Source organism: Scleropages formosus, chromosome 13 (genome assembly GCF_900964775.1).
Source record: "Scleropages formosus chromosome 13, fSclFor1.1, whole genome shotgun sequence".
Classification (NCBI taxonomy): domain Eukaryota; kingdom Metazoa; phylum Chordata; class Actinopteri; order Osteoglossiformes; family Osteoglossidae; genus Scleropages; species Scleropages formosus.
In genome coordinates, this window is record NC_041818.1 from 14,738,898 (window position 1) to 14,763,113 (window position 24,216).

General features: G+C 42.3%; 2 protein-coding genes across 11 annotated transcripts in view; both read right to left on the bottom strand.

The window, feature by feature from the left end:
• Positions 1–2,890: 2,890 nt before the first annotated feature.
• On the bottom strand, positions 2,891–11,928 carry LOC108929719 (tyrosine-protein kinase receptor TYRO3). The gene is made up of 15 exons (XM_018744430.2): positions 11,549–11,928; positions 10,631–10,692; positions 9,517–10,141; positions 9,239–9,394; positions 8,638–8,970; positions 7,512–7,668; positions 7,286–7,380; positions 6,361–6,459; positions 6,052–6,132; positions 5,516–5,608; positions 5,236–5,357; positions 4,892–5,001; positions 4,392–4,551; positions 4,078–4,211; positions 2,891–3,392 (listed from the first exon to the last, which is right to left on the bottom strand). Exons 1-15 carry the CDS (start codon positions 11,649–11,651, stop codon positions 3,098–3,100), a joined length of 2,625 nt encoding a protein of 874 aa, XP_018599946.2. The 5' UTR covers positions 11,652–11,928; the 3' UTR covers positions 2,891–3,097.
• Positions 11,929–17,214: 5,286 nt separating this feature from the next.
• The window catches only part of ehbp1l1a (EH domain binding protein 1-like 1a), a 36,439-nt gene continuing 29,437 nt past the window's right edge, over positions 17,215–24,216 (bottom strand). For all 10 annotated transcript variants that reach the window (XM_029257597.1, XM_029257595.1, XM_029257596.1 and 7 more), the window contains 7 exons: positions 24,017–24,083; positions 22,566–22,624; positions 22,091–22,202; positions 21,853–21,952; positions 21,070–21,143; positions 20,265–20,379; positions 17,215–17,790 (listed from right to left, as the gene is read on the bottom strand). In XM_029257597.1, the coding sequence (XP_029113430.1) occupies positions 17,703–17,790; positions 20,265–20,379; positions 21,070–21,143; positions 21,853–21,952; positions 22,091–22,202; positions 22,566–22,624; positions 24,017–24,083 (615 nt within the window). In that variant the 3' untranslated portion in view covers positions 17,215–17,702. The remainder of the gene's footprint in view (positions 17,791–20,264; positions 20,380–21,069; positions 21,144–21,852; positions 21,953–22,090; positions 22,203–22,565; positions 22,625–24,016; positions 24,084–24,216) is intronic.

A 24,216-nucleotide genomic window follows, 5' to 3' on the forward strand; every position in this document is an offset into this window, starting at 1 on the left:
CAGTCAGACTCTGTTGCTGCAGCTGGGACCCACTGCAGGTGGTGAGGGGGGTGACAATGACAGTGCCCAGTGGATATTTACTCTTCATAAATAGCTCAGCTCTACAAAATATTATTAATTTAAAAGGTAATGAAAGGGGGAAGGAAGAAAAGCAAATTTTATGAACTGATGAAACACTATGCATAATTGATCCTTCTCTTTAGAAACCAGGGGCCGGTTGTCTTCAGCAGTCACATCTGTTCAGCGAGGAGATGAAGTCATTCTAGGACGCAAACTCAATCTTGCAGTTGTTTAATTATGCATAGTTTTGTCATCAGAATTATCTGATTCTTGGCCAAAAACAATTTCAGCAAAGTCATAATAATGGAGTGAGTCTGGAGACCTAACCCTACAATGTTCCAGCAAACCAAAGTTTACCTCCATTGAATCTTACTGCTTATACTTTCTGGTCCCCCAACACCTGACAATTTCTTACACCACTGAACTTCAGTAACACCTTGACAGACACTACCAAAACATGCGTTCTAGGACCTGCCCCTCAAGTCAGCCTTTCCAGCCCTTTGAGCCTTTTTCAAGCTTTTCTTAACCTTTTCACACCATTTAACTGGCATTGACCTCCTTATAATCCCTTTCAGCCCCCACAGTGGCCGAACAACTATTTTACATCTTTCCTACAATTACCAACTATATACAATAAACATCTGTTTCCGCTCAAACATGGCACTATTCAGTAACGTGGGTCGTTACAATATTACTTACGTCACACACGATTAGATTCTAAAAATCGTATTGATATACACAGCCTGAACAGTAAAGGATGAAATGCATTATCATCAAAACACTGCATTAAAATGTTGGATTTTAAGATATTTATTTCTAAATGCAACATTTTTAAGCAGAAGCACTGATTTTTATGGTATAGTCACAACATTTTGTAAATCATTACATGGAATCACTCACCCAGTATAAACATACATCTTGTTGTCATTTTTTGTGTAGGGTGGCATTTGAGCTGAGCATGATTAACAAAAATGAAATAATCTGCAAAATTTTTTTAAAAATTTAAAAAACATTGTTTTCTTACTAGAACATAACCACCAGTGCTAATGATTGTTTGCTCTCGATTTTTCAGAATTCTTTCCTTGTACTTTTGTATTACAGTCTACTGTACACACACACATACGTATATATACACATATATTACATCTGAAAAGAAGTCTAGCTTCTATGTATCTTCATGAATAAGATAAATTTAAGTATCAGTAATATAAGTACATGAAATTGGAGTAAGAAGGTCCACTTATTGCAACCTTGACAAGTTGGATTCTCTGGATTCAATAAGCGAAGAGAAGGAGCCTAAAAAACCCCCAGCCTTCGGGGACATTGAGTCACCCTCTGCACGGCACCCTTTGTAAGCAGAGGAGCACAGTGAGCAACAGACGAGCGCAGTTGTGCTCTTCCACGGAAATACCTGAAGTCAACAGTGAATTGAACGTAAAATGATTCCCCTCACTCTCAGGGCGGTACTGACTACTTACTGTTTGCACTACTTTATATTTGCACATTGACATTTTTCTGTCACTATTGTGTTTGTGTTATTCCACAGTCTTTTGTCACACTTTCTTGTATGTATGTATGTATATATGTATGCATGCTGCAGCCTCATGCAGTTTCCCTTTGGCATCAATAGAGTTCTTTATCTGTCTTATCGCTGTATGAGAGGCATGGCGGTGCAACAGGTAGTGCTGGCGTCTCATGGCATCTGAGCTGTGGGATTGGAAGTGAGTTTGATCCTCACTCGGTTTGTGTGAAGTTGCATTCACATGGGTTCCTTCCACCAGGACAAAGACATGCCCTAAATGCGTGTGTGTTACGTTGCTCTGGCGAACAAACGGGTGATGACTGAAGTGTGTTCGCTTACTTTCCGTAACCACTTGTCCTGGTCAAGGTCACAGCAATCCAGAGCCCATCCCAGGAACACTGGACACTCTGCCAGGAGGGCACACACTGGACAGGACCCCAGTCCATCAGAGTAGCCATAAAGACTGCAGGCAATTTAAAGTCACAAATTCACCTGAACTGCAAGAAGAAACCAGAGCACCTAGAGGAAAGCCACACTGACATGGAGAGAACACACAAACTCCACATAGATTGAGCTGGATTCAAACCTACAGCCATACAGCCCAGGCACTGTTAGATAGCAGCACTACTCGCTGCACTACCGTGCCAACGTATGGAGTTCAGTGAAGTATTTAACACTCTAAGTCACCTTACATAAAGCTGTCAACTAAATACCACAGAGCAGTCATTGTATGTCATTTTGGAGAAAAATGTCTGCTAAATGAATAAATGTAAATACATATTTAATGAATGGCATCTGTTTCTATTATCATCCATTTCACTATTTGTTCACACTTATTACTTGCTCATTAATGCTGTTATGGGGGCGCGGTGGCATAGTGGGTTGGACCACAGTCCTGCTCTCCGGTGGGTCTGGGGTTTGAGTCCTGCTTGGGGTGCCTTGCGACGGACTGGTGTCCCATCCTGGGTGTGTCCCCTCCCCCTTCGGCCTTGCGCCCTGTGTTGCTGGGTAGGCTCCGGTTCCCCCGCAACCCCGTATGGGACAAGCGGTTCTGAAAATGTGTGTGTGTGTGTGTGTGTGTGTGTGTGTGTGTGTGTGTAATGCTGTTATTAGCAAACAGCAATTAGGCTGACATACTGCACAGAAATAAACTTTGTTTATTTGTCTATCCTGTGTCTTATGCACCTACTTGAACGATGAACCTCGGTGTAGCAAGTGGTAGGGAACAAACTAGGTTTGCTTGAGACCTTCATGTCTGCAGCTATGTCTCCTTCTCTCAATGTAATGCATAAACTGTACTTTTGCTGAGATGTACGTCGCTTTGGACAAAAGCGTCTGCTGAATGAATAAATGTAAATGTAATGTGAACATCACTTGAGAATGTAATCTTTGATTTCCAGGCAATAATTCAGTGAAATACCCTGTCCAGCAACACTTAGCATCTCCAGATTAGGGAGACCTGGTTTCAGAGTTAAACTGAGAAAGTGGAGGTTGAGCTCTTTCCTTGAACTGCAGTCAGTTGACTGCTACCTTCAAGTATCCTTCTTCATCCTCCAGTAAGGGATCAACTGCCCCAGGGGTTGGCAGGTAAACATTGCCCACCGCCTGACCCTCTTCATCTTCGGGGGGTTCTCCTCCCTCAGCGCACCGCCTCTGAGCTGCCTCCAGGCCCTGGTTGATGTAGTGAGCCTCTTCGCTGGCCTCCAGCAGTGGCAACTGGGACAGAAGAGCTTGTAGTTCCTCCCCAAGTTTCAGGAAGCAAGGCCTCTGCGTGGGATCCCGATGCCAGCAGCTCTGCATCACCTCATAACTGTGATCAGATTAACAGGTTCGCTTCAATTGCGGCCGCAGCACATACTAATAGAGATCGTCCAGAAATAATACCCACAACTGTGTTTACAGTAAAAAAGACTGCGAGCGTTGAGTGTGTCGAGCGGTTCCGGTCATCAAACTGACAGCGAGAGCACTGAAACTGAAAGTTATAAACGGAGATATTCTGGATTTTGAAAAGTTATAGGTTAGTTATAAAGCCCTGTTCCTTGAGCTTTACTGTATGTGACCTCATTGTTTAGTGGGCCAGAGTTCATGTTACCCACTTACTGGCTACTGGCTGCCTGGAGCAAGGTACTTACCCCAAAATTGCTCCAGAAAAATTACCCAACTTTAAATGGGTGAAAAATTTATAGTCGCTTTGGAGAAAAGCGGCAGCAAACGGAATTAATGTGGATCTGTGTACTCATTAGAAAAACTGTGAGCTCTTTGGAAAGCCTGCTGTCTGCGCACTTCTCCGCGACCCCTACGGTCACCTGCAGCCCTGGAGTACAACTTTATAAACTTGTCCATATAAATGGTTAAGTCCACAACGATGCTGTTTAACTAGTACAGTGAGACAGAACTCTGGGCTGAATGTCCACTTGCACCAAATAATTATGTGTTGCATTTGTGTGTGTTAGTCATTTCATTTACGTCAGTAAAATTAATCTCTGAGAACTCACAGTTTTGGGTCACAGTCAGGAGGTCTGAGGCGGTATCCGGTCTCCAGAAGGTCCAGGAGCTCGTGGTTGTTGACTGCAGAATATGGCGCTTTCCCTCTGGTCACAATCTCCCACATGGTGACCCCAAACGACCACTGCAGCACGGAAATACAGCCCACCAGGCGATGAGATTTAAAAAAAGAAAAACTAAATCAAAGCTCTGTTCTACAGGGGGAACATGAAGCAGATATAAGCACTCAAGTTAATTTGCACCCTGCAGCTTGGGAAAAATGTCCCCCAACAAGAAGGATCCACAAAGCGTAATGCAGACTCACCACATCACTCTTGGTGGTGTAGACATTGTCCGACAGGCTTTCGATGGCCATCCACTTGACCGGCATGCGTATGGCCACCTTCTGCCTGTAGTAGTTGTTACTGCAGATTTTCTTGGACAGGCCGAAGTCTGCGACGCACACCCGCAAGTCGTCTCCCAACCTGTGACGAACACACTCGTAACGCACAGTGTATCCTGCTGCGCATAAACAGACACAATCAGATGCCTCTGCTGATCGTTCGCCACTAACTTTCTGTTGAGACCCAAGTGCACATGAGCAGCATGGAAAAGTCAAGGGGTGGCTTTCACTGCACAAAAACAGCTAACGGTAAACTTTATTTCGCACAAACTGTACAAGCAACCATTAAAAAAATCCGGCAAAATGAAATGGCCCGGAATAAAAGAGAGAGCACGCGATGAGAGCGTTCGAGAGTGACGTTACTGACGGTCCTTGCGTGAGGTGCGTTTGGTGACGTTAGAGCGCCGCCCTGCGGGACTCACATGCAATTGCGTGCAGCCAGGTCCCTGTGCAGGAAGCCTTGAGAACTGAGGTACTCCATCCCAGCTGCAATATCAATCATGAAGCGCAGAAGACTCTGATAGGGCACAAACTGAAACACAAGAGCACAGCACTGCAGACTGCATCAGCTGTCAAAGACGCACAACATGGAAATAATATTCTCACCAACTATTCATCAGGCATCAAATATTAAAGCTCTATTAGAGATAAGGTTATTAAAGCTTAAGGACAAATGCACAATAAGCAATTGCATATATGGGGTGTGCATGAGTCCATACCTGTTTCTGTGTGTGTGTTTGTGTGTGTGTTTAAATAGGAGAGTCACCATCGGAATGTCCCCATAGCGGGTGGCAATGAGGAAGCGCCGTAGGTCTCTATGCTTCATGAAGGGGAGAAGAACCATCGGCATGGGGATGGAGGAGTCGTTCTGAGACTCCAGTGCGACCCCTGCAGGAAAGATCTGGTCATTACAACCTCAGAAGCAGAAAGAGCAGCTGCGGTCAAACTGTGCTGCACCTGCAGAGGTAATGCCATTTTTTCCAAACTCATTTACAGGGTTGGCAGAACTTTGATGGTGATGGTTAGGATTTTGACAGGGGTCATACCGAGCAACTTGACCACATTGCTGTGATTGAAGTTCTGCATGAGTTCAGCCTCCTTCAGGAAAGACTCCAGATCTTCACGGCTATAAATCCCAACTTGAGAGACACCGACAAAAATAATTTTGTTGTGTATTCATTCAGCAGACACTTTTCTCCAAAGCAACTTCCAATAAATTCTGTGTAGTGTTATGAGCCCACAGACCTTATTCACCAAGGTGACTTACACTGCTTCACTCATCCATACATCACTGGAACACACACTCTCTGTCACTCACACACTACAGGGGACCTGAACAGCATGTCTTTGGACTGTGGGAGGAATCTCACACAGACACAGGGAGAACATGCAAACTTGACACAAACTGAGCAGGGATTGAACCCATGGCCTCTTGCACCACCAAGGCACTTTGAGACAGCAGCACTACTCACTGCGCTACCATTCCACCCAGCAGCTATTTATTTGCACCATTTTCATCATTATCTCTTCATGCACTAATATGGAACAAAGCTATAACAAAGCGAGCTAAGAATATACACACCTTTCATGGTTTTCACCGCAACTTTTATATTAGTCCCTGGTTCTGGGGAGAAAACTCCTTCATAGACGGTCCCAAACTCTCCTGCAGACGTATAGGGAGAGATAAATACAATCACGCACACATAGCCAAACGCAGACATGCAAACGCACGCAGCAAGAGCTTGCTGTAAGGATGGTGTGAGGGACGATCCGACAGCCGTAGTACTGTGTGACGAGGTTAATCTTAAGAGTTCACATGAAGTTCTGCGTAATAAGAGTTGATCTGACAGTTTTAGCTGAGGTGTGCAGTGAGGGGGGGAGTACAACTCACCGGCACCCAGGGCCTTGCCAAGCTGCAAGGTGCTTCTGTCCACCAGCACCTCCCTGAGACTCTCCAGCAGTCCACCACTGAGCCCCTCCAGAAGCTGAACTGCAGGGTGGGAAAACAAGAGAAAGGAACATGATGAATTTATCAAGGAGAAAACGGGGGGGAAAAGACAGGAAAGGCAGGAAGATGTAGGGGTGGGGAGAGAACAGAACGCAGTTATGGTGCACTGGGGGGGGGGGATCAGAAAAATAAAGTAAATAAGCAAATGCATCAATTTCACATAAAAAAATTAACAACCATAATTCAAAACAGCAATTTATTGTTGGTTTTCATCAATGTTCATTTAGCTGATGCTTCTGTCCAACATGTGGCACAATGTGGGATGAGCACCTGTGGGATTATTCACACTGTTATGTATTATATATATATTATACTATACAGTTATGTGTCTTCTTTAATGGTACTTTGTCATTTAAAGTCATTTTGTGAAATCAGTTTAAATGACAGTTATTCTTTGGTAAACTGTTGTCTGTTACTTCATTCCCTTCAACACAGCCCTCTATTCCTTGCTAACAATACCTGAATAAATTCTAAGTCATCACCAGCACGACAGCCCAGTTCCAAAAAAGAGTCAATTTAAATATGTTTTTACATATATATTTACTAATTCAGTAGACACTTTTCTCCAAAGCAACATACATCTCACAGAAAAATACCAAGAGCAAATACAACGTGTCCCTTCAAAGTCACTGCACAAAAATTTGCTTGAGACCTTCATGTCTGCAGCTATGTCTCCTTCTCTTAATGTAATGCATAAATTGTACTTTTGCTGAGATGTACGTCGCTTTGGACAAAAAAAGCGTCTGCTAAATGAATAAATGTAAATGTAAGAATTATAGTAGAACTAGTTTCTGTCTGTCAGACTCACTGCTAGTTTGCTGAGAATCTTGGCAGTTCTCTTCACAGCGGCGGTACGTCACTCCAGGATGGATGAGCCCCATCTCCTGATCTTCGCTGAATGAGCTTCAAATGCGGCGAGTTAAACATAAACAGACCGTACATAAACACATTGCACGTTTACACGGTGAAGATCCTAATCACTAATTCCAGTCACGCAAAAACCATAAGTTTGACTTCGGCGGGATTAAGTTCACCTGATCTTGGTGTAGAAACGACGCATGAAGCAAAAAGCCAAGGGTACAAGAGCCACAAGTAACAGGCACCCAGTGGCTGCACCCAGTATCACCCAGGGGGAGAGAGACTTGTGCTCCAGGGTCTGAGGAACTGGGGTGTAAATCACATCCATCTGCCCTGTGAAAAAAAAACATTACAGCTGCTTTTACAACAACCTGTAACATGGCTTAGAATTCTGGTTGTTCTTCATGCCCCTTTGAAGATGCATTTTTGAATCTCAAGTACTCGATTGAACGCATTGTCATATTTCCTCTGTAATACATACAACTAATCTGAACATCGCGCTCTTCAAAAAATACAGAAATATGAGAGAAATCAGTACATTTTAATGAAGCAAAACGACCAGTTGAAAGCAGAACAATAACTAAGAGTATAAATGACTAAGACCACACTGAGGAGTGAAAAACACAAATAGTTTCAGGAAATGTTTCCGCTTTTTGAAACCAAAATAAAAATAATATGTGTAATACATACAACATTTGTGGCCAGACATTCAAATCATCTTCAAATTTTGCTCTTTTTCAGACATGTCAGGCACATATTTACATTTACATTTATACATTTAGCAGACGCTTTTGTCCAAAGCGACGTACATCTCAGCAAAAGTACAATTTAGGCATTACATTAAGAGGAAGAGACATAGCTGCAGACATGAAAGTCTCAAATACACAGGTACTCCTAGGACAAAAACCTTCTAATTGAAATTTAACCCCTAGTAAAAGCTGTCTTGTGCAAAATGGGGTCATTTCTGAGACTGAAGCACAAGACAGGCTGTTACAGGTATAAAAAAAAAAAAACTTCCTCATCATCGCTCTCTCCTCCTACAATCAACCGTGCCCTGCCAACTTTCGTACAAACTTATCTTTTCCAAACTTTTTCATAAAAAGAGCATTTTTTTCTAAGGCGAAAACCTCCTGTGGAAAGTCCAACGCGAAAGTTGTACATTCAGAAGATTCAGAATAAAAATCTAGTATGAAAACGGACACGTGAAAAAAAGAGAAGCAAAGCTGAAGATTAACTGAAATCCACAGATTTAGGGTAGTCATTTCTGTCCTTATTACAAGTGACACCAGATATTCTACTTACATCTATCGATGGTTACAGACTGAGCCGAACTTGGCAGGCCGAAGTTGTAGTTGACTGCGTTACTTGCTCGAACCGTTAGCTGGTAGTCAGCGTTCGGGTTCATCCCCGTGACATTAACCGCAGTTCCGCTGAGCTGGCGGGAGCCCGGCGAGATGCGCACAGCCCCCCCGCACACCTCGAACTGCCCATGGGAGTCCCCCTCCCTCTCCTTGCACTCGACATCATACCAGACCTCCTGTCGACCCCCCAGGTCTAGTGGCGGGCCCCAGTGAAGGACCACAGCGGACCTGTTCAGGGAACGGGTGCTCAGGTTGGCGGGGGAGGAGGGGGTTCCTGTCGATGGAAGGCCAGACAGTCATTCACACACACGAGGATACGTGAATCCGTCCCAGTAAATGAAAGAACGTTCCGACCGGGAGCAGAAAACACAAGTTTACAAGGCTGAGTTCGTGCTAATAATTAAGAATTAGCATGTTCCTAACTGCTCCAGTTGCATTCTTTTTTATTTAATTTTCTATCCCAAATAGAGAAAGACACAACCACAACTGCGGGAGATGATGTAGGTTGCCATACAGAAATGGGATGTGCGGCGAGTTCTTACTTGTGCACCCGGCTCCGCGTGGGTCACGAGGCACGCGATAGAACCCCTGCAAACACTCGCACTCCTGTGCGCCCTCTGCTTCCGTTCTGCTGTTCGCTGGACATGGGAGGCACTGAGAGCTCCCTCTGTCTGCCTTATAGCTCCCAGCTCTACACGCTGCACCGAGAACAGAACACATCGTTGAGTCCGCAGCACACTAAAGAGGAAGTACCGCATATTGTAACATTTAACACTCTGATTTTGTATTATAAGTCAGTCGAACACAAGTCCCAGCATACCTTCACAGGTGTCTCCTACTCCCTGGTACCCTGGAGCGCAGCTGCATTGTCCTTGGAGGGGTCCCCAGTGTCCACCTGCCTGGCATTCCCTTTGCGGTGGTGACAGCTCCACTGACCCGTTCACGCAGGTGCCTCTCACCAGCCCTGAGTTCCCCGCGACTTCTTCAAAGGCAGACGAGTTCTCGACAAAGCTGGGGCACTTCATGTAGTACAGCCTGACAGAGGCGATCAGGAGACAGGGCCCCGAGTAGGAAAAGCCCACGTGGAAGCCGGCCTCAAAGAGCGGGCCCACATTTAGACGGAGCCTCTGCTCCACCTCAAGGATCTCGACGTGCGGTTGTACAGGCCGACCGGCTTTGAGGGTGAGAACAGGGTTTGAACTTTTCGCACTGGGGACTTTTTCCCTGGGCTCTGGCACTTCCAGAAGATGAATACTGACTTCGCTCAGCTGCTTGGGACTCTCATCCTCCTGAACGAAAAACAGGTCCATAAAAAGGTGTCGGGCATCCATCCGTGGAATCCAGTTGCTCCAAAGAAATTTGGGTCTTGTTTTCAGTCCAAGATCGCAGGCTTGATACACAGGATGAAGTCTTTCGTGTCCCAGTTTCATGGAAAGTTCATTCCACTGTCGTAAAACACAATTTTTTTTTTTTTTTTAAACAAATCTGCTCTCGGTTTCACTTTCTTCAGAATAATTGGGAAGGAATATTTTACTGAACCTCTCCAGGCACTTTAAATTGACTGTGTGAGCCCAGGCTGGACCTTTTACCTTGTCAGTTCTTAAGCTGCATTTTATTACTGCTTCTTTAAAAGTTTTTATTTCTGGAGGAATCTTTTCTTACTCTTTCTCACATTAAATGCCACTTCATGCAGCTTTATGTCTGAATGATGGGTGGCTCACTGTGGCTATTAAGGTCCACTGCATGAAGTGATTTTAGTTCAATATCAACTTGAAAGGCTGAAGTTACTTGTTTAATGGTCAGAACTCAACCGGAGGTTAAATGGTAAATCAGTAACTAGAGTAAAAGTAATCCTAAAACTGCTACACTACAGCAAGGAAGAGACAGAGCTGCCCACCAAGGATACAAACAGAAAAAAATGGAAACACACTCACAGCTTTGGGTGGATAAGATTTCCAGCGCAGGACTTTCTGTTCAATGGAGCTGAATAAATCTTCTGTAAAAACACAGGGTTGTTATATAGTATGTTATTATTATAGTTTCTAATAAAATTCCTCAAATTTCAACCTCCAACAAACTGATCTTATCCTTAATTTTCACAAGTGATGAAACTGCAAGGTTTCAAGCGATCAGTAGTAATTTAATATGTTAAGGAATTGATAAAACTAACAGACGTTCATCCCTTCATCATCACTATGTATCGACCTTGTAATGTCGGAAAGTAAAACAAAAGAATCAAATTAAACTACTTCGCAGCACAAGTTCTTAAATCAAATGTTTGTGTAACTGGGGAGGTTCAAAAAAATGCATTTTTACCATATTTTACACCACTCCCATGATAGATAGATAGATAGATAGATAGATAGATAGATAGATAGATAGATAGATATCTCATTTTAATTTAAGTTTTATTGCTTTGAAGTTTGCTTGGAAGTGCACCACTGCTGGTCGGAGAAAAAGACGGATTTCAGTAGAATCCAACCAACACGGACCAGTTAACAGGCACAATAAACCTGCGCTCCACCTTCAAGTGCTTTAGTTCCAAAAATGAAGTGAAGAGATGCAGCTGTGTGATCGCTGCCTCTTCAAGATTGTCGTGATTCATCTGTCGCCTGCTCTCAGTCTGACAATCTCTGATGGCACCTGTCTCAGACACAGTGTCTGCTCCCGCGATCTGAAGAGTAGACGGTCATGTCTTTTTCAGACGCTTTGGCAAAACTATTCTTATTCTTATCATCATCGATGACTAGTATATTATAACGTATAGCTGCCTATAAGGACAAACTACGTACAACGCAGTGGAGCTGCTCACGGCCGCGAGCGCAGCGAACGCGCCGCCGCTCTTGCTTTACCTGCGCGCGGCTCGCGCTGCGCGGCTCTCGTGCTGCCGGTCGCGAGCGGAGCGACGCAGAGGCACAGGAGCCCCGCGAGGCTGCGCAGCGTCACCGCGTCCATCGCCGCGCGCACCGCGAACGAAACGGAGCGACCGCGGCGGCGAGCTAAGAGAACTCCATTGGGCTCAAGTCCACTTCGCGTGTGCCTCGGTACCGACCGATGTGTCGGCGAAGAAAAGCTCGTCCATCATTGCTGTTTTTGCCAGCAGCAAGTAACGAGCGAAGGAACAAGGGAGCGAGTCGAGTGCGGGAGATGCGCTCCGCTCGCTCGCTCGTCCGTGTTAAATCATGGCTTCAGTGAGTGAGTTCACGCCCTTCCTTACTCCCCCTCAACTAAATTCCAAGGAAAAATAGGAAGCGAAACATTGGCGCTGCGACGACTAGCGCTACTGAGTGATGTATCCCCCAATTGTTCAGGTGTACATTCGAATCCAGCTCGGCTGGAGTGCTGGAGTCAGTACGTTCGCAGCTCCGGTTTCCTCTCACAGTCCTCAGGTGCATGAGTGGTGGTCAAGGAAAGTTAGTGAGAGAACAAACAAAACTCTTAAAGAATGGCGTAATGTTTAAGGATCGTAAATATGGTTCTAATGAGCATTTTTTAATTTGTAATAACACACACACATTCTGAACCGCTTGTCCCATACAGGGTGGGGGGGAACCGGAGCCTAACCCGGCAACTCAGGGAATAGGGCCAGAGGGAGAGGGGACACACCCAGGACGGGACGCCAGTCCGTCACAAGGCACCCCAAGCAGGACTCGAACCCCAGACCCACCGGGGAGCAGGACTGTGGTCCAACCCACTGCGCCACCGCGCCACCGCACCCCCTACCTCTGAATAACACCTTTTAAGTAATTGTTCCGTGTGACTTTGTTGTGTATGAATGACGCCTTCACATATTTATTGGTGCAACAGAACGAGGGCCCTTCCTTGGGTGTGAACACGTGTTGTTTTTAGAGCAGATCATTCATGCGGTTAGTTTCTGTGGAACAGAGATTGCGTTCTTCCAACATTCCTCGAATGTTAAGAGAGGTTCTGAAAAAGCTCACGTTCGAAACTTGTACTGTTCTCAGAATGTTAATGTATCCACTAGGTTTGCTGTGTCCTTCAACATCATGCCACTTTTTTTCATTCTTTGTGACTTAACAGTTGCATTTAATTTGCATGCAACCTACTTAAAGTGCGTTTCATTTGGTTAACTTGGTAAAAGTCACTGAGGACAGGACAGTAAAACAACTAGAAAGGGAATAAGTAAGTGCAAAAAAAAAAACTCAATCAGGAACGTCAAAAATAATCATAATTTTATTTTATTATCCCATTGTCATTGTTCATAGTACTATGGCGGCAGTGATTGTTGTAATTGTACTGGAAAATTAAAATAATCATCCACGTGGACTAATTACAATCATAATCAAAACCAAAAAAGTGACTCCATAAATCTAATTATGTTGATTGTATAAATAAAACGTTGTTCTACTTCAATACTTTTGACACAAATTGTGTAAACGATGGTGGATAAATAGTGAAGGTGAAAATTCAAACCATGGACTAATAAGAATGGTTTTTGAGATTTTACTAACGTTATTGATGGAAGACGCTTTTCTAAGGCAAGCAGAAGCTGTGAAGTCATTTCTAAGGCACAGAATAGTTTTGTGTTTTCAGTGCCACTGCTGTGACATTCAAAAAAACATACAAAGGATCAAAACTGGTGAGAGTCAGCATTTTAAATTCCTATAATTGACAACATTGCTCTCACTTCCTTTTCTGCTGTTTGCCACTTCAGTTGCATTTTAAAATAGTTTTGGGAAAAATGCTTAGATAAACATTTTACAGTATTTTAATAAGCTGTTTGGATTTGGGGGTGTGTGGTGGCATGACGTGGCAGGTTTGGCCAAGTCCCGCTCTCTGGTGGGTCTGGGGTTCGAGTTCCGCTTGGGGTGCCTTGTGATGAACTGGCGTCCCACCCTGCCTGTGTCCCCTTCGCCTCCAGCCCTGCACCCTGTGTTGCCCGGTTAGGCTCCGGTTCATTGCGACCCCGCTCGGGACACGTGGTTTCAGCCAGTGTGTGTGTTTGGATCTGGTAACTTCCACTTTCCAAAAGGTATTAGTCATGATGGTATGCTGAGGGAGTACATGGGTGAGATGGTGTGGGATGTTTAATTGTAGCACAGAGAAGTTCTTCTTTCTCATGAAGACAAAAGTCTTCTAGTTATGATGCTTTGCTTTCCTTGCTTCTTAATAAGGTCGTCAGGTTATCCCTGCCTTTCACCTGCTGAGCTAATAACCCCATAATTTTCATTCAGTTAAATAAAACTTCTTTTAAATGACCACATCTGATATTTCCCATGATCATGGCTGATTTTCAACTATCGTGTATTTCATATTTGAGAATACTCAACAGGTTCAGTAGTGTCAGCACTTTTTAAACATGAACTTTTTGAGTTTTTACCTGGTTATTGTCCTGGAATCATTAAAGTATATGCAATTATATGTAAAAGCTATGTACATTTTTTTAAAGTTTTTTTTTAAATGGGTTTAGTTAGCAGCACAATGATAAAGGATGAATACAAAGAAAAACTACGGCATATGAGGGAGACTAATATATCTAATTGAAAACAACCACCACAAGAATCATTAATTTAAGGGTAGAAGTTAAAGTGTCCAGTCTTTAAAATTAAGTCAACAGTAGTACTTCAGGTTTTTCCAGGAAAGCCTTTTCTCCAGCCCTGTCATTTAATAATTTGTTTAATTGTTTAAGGAAATGCATGACGTTGCATGTAGTACTGGGTAAACAACATTCTTTTCCAGTCTCAGCTAATTACACTGTATTGGTGTTCTGTATTTTGCAGCAGCAAATTAAATTTGCAGGTGAAAACCTTGGCTAGGAACCAGTGAGCTGTAATACAGAGATACTTCCAGGGTGGGCAATGTTTGACTTCATTAGCATGGTTTGAGCAGTAGCTTCTAGCTATGTGAGCTTGTTAGAGAAAATAATTTTTGTTAGCATGGCATTATTTGTTCCTTGCCAAAGATTGCAGACATTGATGCAATCTTATAAGGGTCAACATTCAGTCATGTTGCATTTCATTAATGGAGGTACAGCATATCCTCCTGAACTAAATTTAACTGATCTGAAAATGCTAGAATATGTGCAAAATGATAACCGTAAGTCTGCTTATCCCTTTTGGTGCCAGTGGCCCCCATTGCTCACAATTTAAAATTGTTTTAACTTAAAAATAAGTTATTACATAAACAGCTTTGAATTCAAAAGGTTAAAGTTGTGTAAGGGGATATAAATGCTGCCCTCATATATTTTATTTTAAATAACTAATGTCCTAACAGGGTAGTTCAGAACTGTACAATTTGTACAAGACTGCTCTTGAATCTGAAAAGTGCAGTTAATGCTTTAGGAGTTGCTGACCACTGGGCTGGACTTCTTTTGTGATCATTTAATTAGTTCCTGTCTAGAGAATGGAAAAAGAGAAAGAAACTTACATGGAGGCATGATAAGTTTCTTAATAAAACTTACAAATAGGAGCACAAATACCACAAGACAAGAAAGAGAAGATGGAATTTTTTGATTAATTGATTTTGTTGTGAACCAAGCAAACTGGATTCATTTGTGCTGGAGATGGTGTAATTCCAAAAGTTTCACTTCCTGCACTATTTAATTAAAAGAATTTATTTCTGGAAACTTCCAGCGGATTTTTGGAACTATTTTATGCAACCTGTATTTCATCATAAGGGGGACGCAGTGGTGTGGTGGTGCAGTGGGGTTGGCTGTGTGGTGGTCTGGGGTTTAAGTCCTGCTTGGGGTGCGCTGTGGCGGGCTGGCGTTCCGTCCGGTGTGTGTCCCCTCCCCCTCCAGCCTTGTGCCCTGCGTTGCCAGGTTAGGCTCCAGTTTGCTGTGACCGTGCTCAGGACAAGTGGTTTCAGCCATTGTGTGTGCATTTCATCATACTTGCATCTCCTTGTTTGAGATTTTGGGACCTTGCTTTGAAGTCAGAGATGTGCACTATTATCCAAACAGGCCCTTTATATAAGCATGCTTCAGCAGACAAATAAAAAAAACAGAGCAATATTTTAATTTAAATGACTTTGCATTCTCTGAGCATCAAAAATGGCTTTATTCCAAAAACACACATTTTACAGAGTGCAGGTACATTTAGTACACAAGGGTTTACGTGGAAGAAACTTATATTCTATAAGGTGTTTTCCCACTGGAAAAGTAAATTTATACCAGAGCATTTGCTACGTGGGGCAGAAAAGGAATGGGGTTTGGGGAAATAATGATAACCTTTTCTAAAACCTTCAATGGTGACATCAATATTAAGAATTCACTTTGTTAGACAATATTTGCTTTCTGCAATCACAAAATCATGTTCTGGTCTCACATTTGAGCCATGTACACCTTCAGCAGATATGAGCAGCAGCCAGTGATAATTCATTATACAAGTAAGGATGGAAATTACAAACCATCATGTCTAGTTCAACAATCAAACAGTCCAAAGCATTTAGGGTCAATCTTTTGAAACAGTATTCATGAGAAAGCATTTGTGATACAGACAGCCCAATTGAGTACTACACTTTGAGCTGTGAGCAAGACCATTTCACCTCTACCAAGTACATGGTAGTCTATCGCTCACCTGCAAGTATGTTTATTAACACATTGGAACTGTTGCCTACACTTTTCACTTTAAAGTATTGTTTATTACATTTCCACCTGCACAGATAAGCAGAAGGCTAAACGTGTTAGTTAAGCAAGTCATTTGTCTACACATTTTTCACTCCCTTATATACCTAAAAACTGGAACCACTGGCTGAAGCACATTATTCCACAAAATTAACACCCTTCCTAGGATTTGAACCCAGTACCCACAGGTCTGGAAGCCTCCCTCATGTTTGCTGGTCAACATAACTCTGATGTGTGAGCAGGTATGAATTATAAGCCTGAGACCTTTCTGAAAGCTCCTCTTATACCTTCCCTGGAAAGCAGACTTCCAAGAATTTACATGCTCCAACATGTTTGTCTACTTACCACTTCCTCTATGGAGTAAGTTAGTTGTAGGACTATAAATGGCATCATACAGCTTTACAGTAGTTAATAAATATTTAATAATACATTAAATAAGTAAATGTCAACAACCAAGCTGTGAATGCTCTCCCCTAAAGTTCATCCAAACCTGGGACTAACTTTCCAACTCTTTCCATTTCTTTCTGCAATTCTAATTCACACTCACAACATTTATACAACTCAGCCTCTGACTTTGTATTCTATACAGCTTGATACATCACTCTAGAATATTCTTTGCTCATCACAAGATGTACAGTAGATCCACCTGTACTTTGGTTTGAGAACCCTAATGACCTCTCAATCGTATTTCAGATGGGCACCTGACAACAAGGATATAGTAAGTGAGTAAGAAGCCAGCGTCCAACCAGGTCACACTACCCCAGCGAGGTCATCTGGATAGCAGTCAAAGAATCCATTCACTATTTACTGGGATGGGTTGCGATAGAAAAGAATTTTCCCAAAGTGCGTAGTTGATCTTCTTCAACCCAGGAAATAACATCACTTCACATAAAACCATTGCAAATCGTACCAACTCCATATTCAAGTTAACAAACAGGAATTTGCAGCCAAAACCCTGTAAAATAACAACATGCATTAGATAATGAGAGAAGCCCACGTAGTAAGGTAGTGGAGAATTTACTGCTGGGTCTACTGCTTTGAAACAAAACACACTTGCATTGTGTGTGAACTCTGCATCGCAACACGTGCGGGGCAAACATTTCCAAAAGCAAACCAATTCCACTGTGATTAAAACAAAATGTAATGGCAAATAAAGAGGCAGAACATTTGTGAAAACACCCTAAATGCGTAAGTGAACAATGCAGCAGTAAACAGTCAAAAATGTTGTACCAAAATGCAGCCTAGCCCGTTGAGCTCCAAAAGAGTCAAGGCTGGTCGAAATGTCTTAACCTGAACCTCAGGAACCTCGAATGGCTCGAGAGTTGGGTCCAGGTTCTCATAAGGTGCTGTCCATGTCTGTGTGTGTGCTGCTTGTGGATCCGCAGCAATGGGACTGTGGGCAGGCCGTGCTCCCTCGGCTCTCACTGCAAAACACACTTTTCCTTGCGGCTGTACTTCCTGCGTCTCTGCTCCAGGCCCCGCTCCAGCCTCTCGTCTTCCTCCAGGGCCCTGTGGACCAAGAACAATAGTATATTCATGGCTACAGAGGAACATGAGCACCGCCACTGTACAGCTGCATGTTCATTCATGCATTCATGTTCATTCACACGCGTTATACCTGTTGTGCATTATGTCGTAATCTTTATTAGAGATTGCTAGGGTTATTTGGAATTTAAGACATAATTCCAAATTAAGGTTGATGCTTGTCTTATTTTAAAATCTTTTCGTAGAACTTTTTTGGTCTTTTAAAGTGTACTCAGGACAGCATTCACAGTTTTACAATAATACACTATTACAATATGTAATTTAAACGTGAAATTTAACCACAAATACATTTAAGCCACAAGCCTCATCAGCATGTACAGACATCAAAGAAACATGCTACTACTAAATAGTGAACGTACATATTCACGTCGCTTGCAATTTCACACTTTCATAATGTTTCGTAATTATTTTTCATATTGTAAACAACTGTACATGCTGTCCTGAGTACCCTTTATTCCAGGAGGATCCAACGCCCATTTTGGTAGTATTTCCTCAGCAGATGCTGTTAGCACATACTACATTTCCATTTTCATTTTGATCTAAAGATTTTTTTTTTTTTGGTAAAAAAAAAAATTAATAACATTATTAATAACAAATAGTATTTTGATAAATACTGTTATAGGCTTGCAAATTAAAAAAACCTCACCAAACAGGTAGCTGACCATACAGCGGTGAAGGTGTGTAGTACTAGTGACACTGCCAACGATACCAAATACCGTCCTGTTATGACTCAATATTAAGACGAAACCTCTCTGAACTGTGATTGTCAGTAAACCATTGCCTTAAAAACAACATTTCCCCATAATAAAAATGTGGTTACTGAAAGATTTTGCACAAGATTTTTTTTTCTCGGTCATTGTTTCCCGCCCGACGAGACGTGACGAGACCGGCTGTGACACCAGCGCTCCATGTTGACGGGAGCTGATGAGAGCATGTCGTGGTGAACGACATCAGCGCACCTGTAGCTGAGCTCATCAGCCTCATCAGCTCATAAACTTACTAGCTTCTATTGACTGTAGCAATGTCATAAATAGCTGTATAAACTTATTTCTGTTAGCTCTAACTACTGGCACTCTTTTTCTATCTAGAAGGCCCCGGAGGGGTGGGCAGCCACTGCCACTTGGACCCCCAGAGATTTATTTTTCTCCCTGCCTTTTCTTTCCTTTGAGTCTTTTGCTTTCTTTTCCTCTATGGCCAGTTAGCTTACTTATAGCTTTACTGCCAAGTATAGTTCTCACAGTACTTCAATGTATAGCTAACCTTTTACCTTTATTATTATTTCTCTTGATCCTTTGTTCAGCGCTCTGTGTCACTGTGTGAGAAGAGCACTCTGTAAAAATGAATTGAATCGAACTGAATTGAAGATGTGAAGTTCGCCGCAAATCAGCGACCGAAAATGTCAGATCAGCAATAGGCAGAAATTCCTGCCTGAAACTGTTTGGATACATGTTGCATAGTAATCGAAATTAAATGCTCAAAATGGCAACAGGTACTTGTTTTTATATCTATTCACAAGCCACCCAGAGAAGTAATGTGGTTCTTGGTAACCAAGCAGATCCATGGTTGGCTGAAGCAAGATGGCGGCGCACACAGGCCTAGCGGCCTCTCACGGACCTAAGATACCGTTGCCCTTACCGTCTTGTGTGTCTAAAATGGGTAGCAGGAGAATTCCTTCTAATCGCATCCGACCCCACCCACCCTTCCCAGCCCTCTTCGTCATCCTGCCGCGCGGAAGGAGATACCAAAGTATCCGGACCTCCTCCTCCAGAATGTGCAACAGCTTCTTCCCTCAGGCTGTGAGAATCCTCGACAGCACAAACCCCCGGACCATCCGCACACCCATCTCCTGAAACAGCCGATCGTTTTTTTTCCCCGCACATGTAAAAGAAGTCCGTACTTGTCCTGAACAAAGTACATGTCGCTTTAAGGAAATAACGTACTCAAAACAGTTAACTTATTACTGCTCCAGTAGCTAGCTAGCTCTCTAGTGTCGCTAGTCCCCATGTCTGTTTAATTGTTATAGTTTACAGCTGAATGGCATGTCCCGTGTAGCCTTTTTTTGTCTTTATATTATATTTATATTATACACAAATCTTTTATAGAATTGTGTACATTGTCTGTGTATATTATATATTGTGTACGTTGTCACCAGACTCTAGCCTGTGTACTGCACTGTCTTGTCTTGGTTCTGCACTTGTCTGTTGTATTTATCTTTTTTATGAACTGCACTCCTCTATGCATAACTGACCTATAGGCAGAATGACAATAAAGTTGACTTTGACTTTGATTTTGACCATTTTTTAGGAATATCATAATGCACTTGCCATATTAAACATGAGAATGGAACCAGCAATGAAGGTTTTAGACTACTACAAACTTCAGAATAATTTTCATGACAGGGCCAAGCGCCACAATTTAGATCAAAACGGGGGTCTCACCCCCTCTCCTTGGCATCCATGTCCCGGACCAGCTCATCCCTCTGGTTGACCAGCGACACCAGCTCCTGCAGTAGCAGCTGTTCCCTGTGCTGCTGGGCCTGTGTTTTCTGCCCATCTGGGAGAAGGAGAGAGGAGTCAGAGTGAGAGGACAGGAATACCAGGGACTGTTTCCCATGACTACTGTGCGGTGTTTTCCACCATACATCAGGGAACACTTGAGACAGTTTACGAAACGTACAGATGTTCTCGGATAAGAACACACACCATGGTTTTAAGAAGTTAGAAAAATTTTCAACTTTAAATTCAACGGAAGTGCACTGCTGAAAAACTGCTGGGCAGTGTACAGTGAAAGGGCTCAAGTACATGGGACAAAAACTGAGAAAAAAGCCATACTAGCGGAACACAGTTGCCTTTGAACAAGTCACACACTTTGAGATAAACATTTACTTGGACTGAAGCACGGGAAGTGGAAGTAGGAGGACTCCGTAAAGATATTATCTTACTTTGAAAAAGTTTTTTTTTTTTTTTTTTTAACTACTTTTGGACTGTTTCACTTTAACCATTTCTTTAGGTTCACCAGTCCATATTTTGTATGTTTTATTAATCAAATTGTTTTAAATAGATACAATCTTTAACAAGCCCTGCGACTCTGTAAAGGTTCCTATGGTGGAGAGTTAGAAAAAAAGGGAAATAAGACTAAGACTCTGCAAAACACAGTGACTCAGGACATGTTGTTTATCACAATAATTATTTCTTTTTTAAGACAAACAAAACACTCAGACTTTTCTGCATGCAGGCATCTTACCTTCCACAGCCATCATGGCTCTCAGTTCTTGGGTCAACAGTTCAAACCTCCTCTCCAGATCCTGCTCTTCTTGCCTGTGAGAAGCCAGGTGAAATATTTGAAAAAGGGACAGGACAGTTATAGGGCAGGCGACAACAAATTTAGTCTTCATTTATTCAGCCGATATCGAGCTATATGAATGGGGAACGCACTAAATGTAACTTAAATAATTTGTATGTGTTTTCCATATAGGCATTAAGCAGGGTTTTTGTCATTTAATTTTCCCACGCACACACTGTCTGAAACCGCTTGTCCCAAGCACGGCCGCGATGAACCGGAGACTAACCCGGCAACACAGGGCGTAAGGCTGCAGGGGGAGGGGACACACCCAGGACAGGACATCAGTCCATCGCAGGGCACCCCAGGCAGGACTCGAACCCCAGACCCACCCCAAAGCAGACGCAGGCTAAACCCGCCGAGCCACCGCGTGCCCCGTGTCCGTTTTCCATGTCCATTAAATTTTTATTCATGATAAGAAAACTGATTTTTCCAGCCTTGTCAGTCTCCTGGAGAACTGTCATATACACACTAAGAGCAGTGTGGTGTTGCCTCTTCACCTGAACAGCATGTATTTAGATTACGGGAGGAAACCAGCAAACACAGCACATACTGTAGAACTGGAGTGAACCTCTTTGCTGCTACTGCATAGACTATTTTCGTTATTATTGGTGTTGTTTATATTTTCGTTACATTCTAAAAAAAGGTAGACTTTAAGGGTTCTGACAGGAACAAAGAAAGTCTTACAGCAGCTGCAGGTGGTCCTGCCTCCTGATGAGGGCATTCTTCTTGTTGACCAGAGTAAACCACTCCTGTATCAGCTTCTCCTCCTCCACACGGTCACTGCCTGAAGAAGCAGAACTCATGCTCTCATGTCTCACCACCCCTCTATTCAACCCCACTGAAACCAATGTCTAAGCAATGGTTCTCCCAGCACTTCCTTCTGACTAACACGAAGTTCACTCTCAGAGCTGAAGACGCTGACCTGTCTCCATAAGCTGCCTCAAGGACCTCTCCACCACAGTTGCCCTTCTGTCGATGTGCTTCTGCTCACTCTCCAAGGCTTGCATCTCGCTCAGTGCATACTGACTGATATCCTAAAGTTGCCACAGAGACAGATGGGAAAACATCTACAGCCAAACATATAGGAGCGGGTACACAAATGTACAAGTGGTATGGGAAGTTTACGGAATATGTCAGGCATGCATAACGATATAACAGTAAATAACAGTTTAAATAAATGTAACATATTTTCAACCGTGTAAACAACAGCAATCTGTAAGAGCAGTTCTAAAGCAAAGAGAACAAATTTAATTAAAACACAGATAATGACAAATAATAAAACAGCAAAGTGCTAACCAGCACAGCATGCAATTTGTGAGGAGCACAAGTATTAAACCACGTAATGCAATACATAACGGAAGATAAGACTTTATTTAGAAGTCGCCAGTTAAACAAACCATTTCATCTTTCTGTTCCTGTCGGGCCTCTTCTGCCTGCGCCGCAGGCTGCTGAACACCTACAACAGTACAAACACACGAAAGAAAATGAAAATGTATGCTATGCCTTCACAGACCCTTGACACACAATGCGCACTAAAAGCTGAAACGGAACTTCTAAACTGCAATGACAAAGCGCCCTTTCTGCAGGAATAGATCACAAAATCCAATCTGATCTTCATTTAAGTGATGTTAATAAATAAAGGCAATCTTCTTTAACAAACATCACACACTAAATTTTACATTTTCATATCTTTATTGAACAAATGGTTTAAATAATTTCCCAGGTGATATGAGACACAATGTCAGCTTGTTTAGTGAGTATGAATTCCTTTGCATATTTTCATTGATTTCACTTGTCTTTACTGTTCTGTTTCTTTGCATTAAAAGTTGAATTAAATGCTGAGTAAGATATGTATGTATGTTTTGTTTGTTTGTACATAATAGCTTCAAAAATATTTGTATCTTGACTCTAAATAGCCTGTAGTGTGCAAGTGTGTGTGTGTGTGTGTGGACCAGCTGTAGGGAGTACAGTACACTGCATCTGGAATTATAAGTCACCTCTCGTAAAAGTGTCCGTTAAATAACTGTTAATGATCATTTTATGTCACTTTGGAGAAAAGCATCTGAAAATTTTAAAGGAAAGATCTGAACAAACACAGGTAGACAGATATTCAGTATTATAGACTAATTAATGAAGGGAAACTGCCTTGTTATGTTGTGTTATGATAGTAAATGTTAACTACTTAAGTTATTGTGTCTGTTTGAATGGGATTTTTTTGATATTTTGCCATAAATAGTTTTTTTTTTGTCCAGATTATGTAATTTGTTACAATATACTCCTAATTCTGTTAACCTCAGGCCATGTTCCACTCTCCCACACTTCTGGAGTTTCCCTTATTATGAAATTTGCATTTGAAGCATAAATGTTACAACCCACAATTGTACCGTTTCCACAAAAATATGACTTGAAGAAGAAAAAAAGGTAGTTATGAAGAAGCAATGCAACAAAATGATTTAGATAAAACTGTCCTTAGTCATATACTTCAAAACCATAACACATTCACAAACCTACATGATATCATGTATTAGAACCTCTGTTCTGAAGTTAATCTTCAAACTGAAATGATGTTCAGTTTTCATTTCTACAAATGTGCATAAGTTACAGACTTTCAGTGTCTAAAAACTCTGTCTAGAATAGAAAAATATTAAAATTCAATTGATAAATATTTATTTTATAAATCTGAGGTAATAACCCAATAAACTAGGTTTACTTTAAGTGTAGCAGTATCTTTGTTTTAATGACTATGTACATCATATCTCACTGATTTTGACCAATCTGTACTATCTTTCTTCTTCAGAAAATATACACCAATCTGCATGAGAAAGACATGTAGACACAGTTCTCCTACCTTCCTCACACCTTCCAGCACCTGACAAGCCGTTCTTTGCTACACTGACTCTCTCCCCCTGGGGGTCCTGTAGAGTAAGAAAAACGCGGAAAATCCGAAGAACTGGAGTAATTATGGGGCTGGACACAGGGCAAAGAGGGAAAAGGTCAGAAAAATGTAGGTAGGTCAAATGGTTGAACATGCTTGACCGAACCCACATA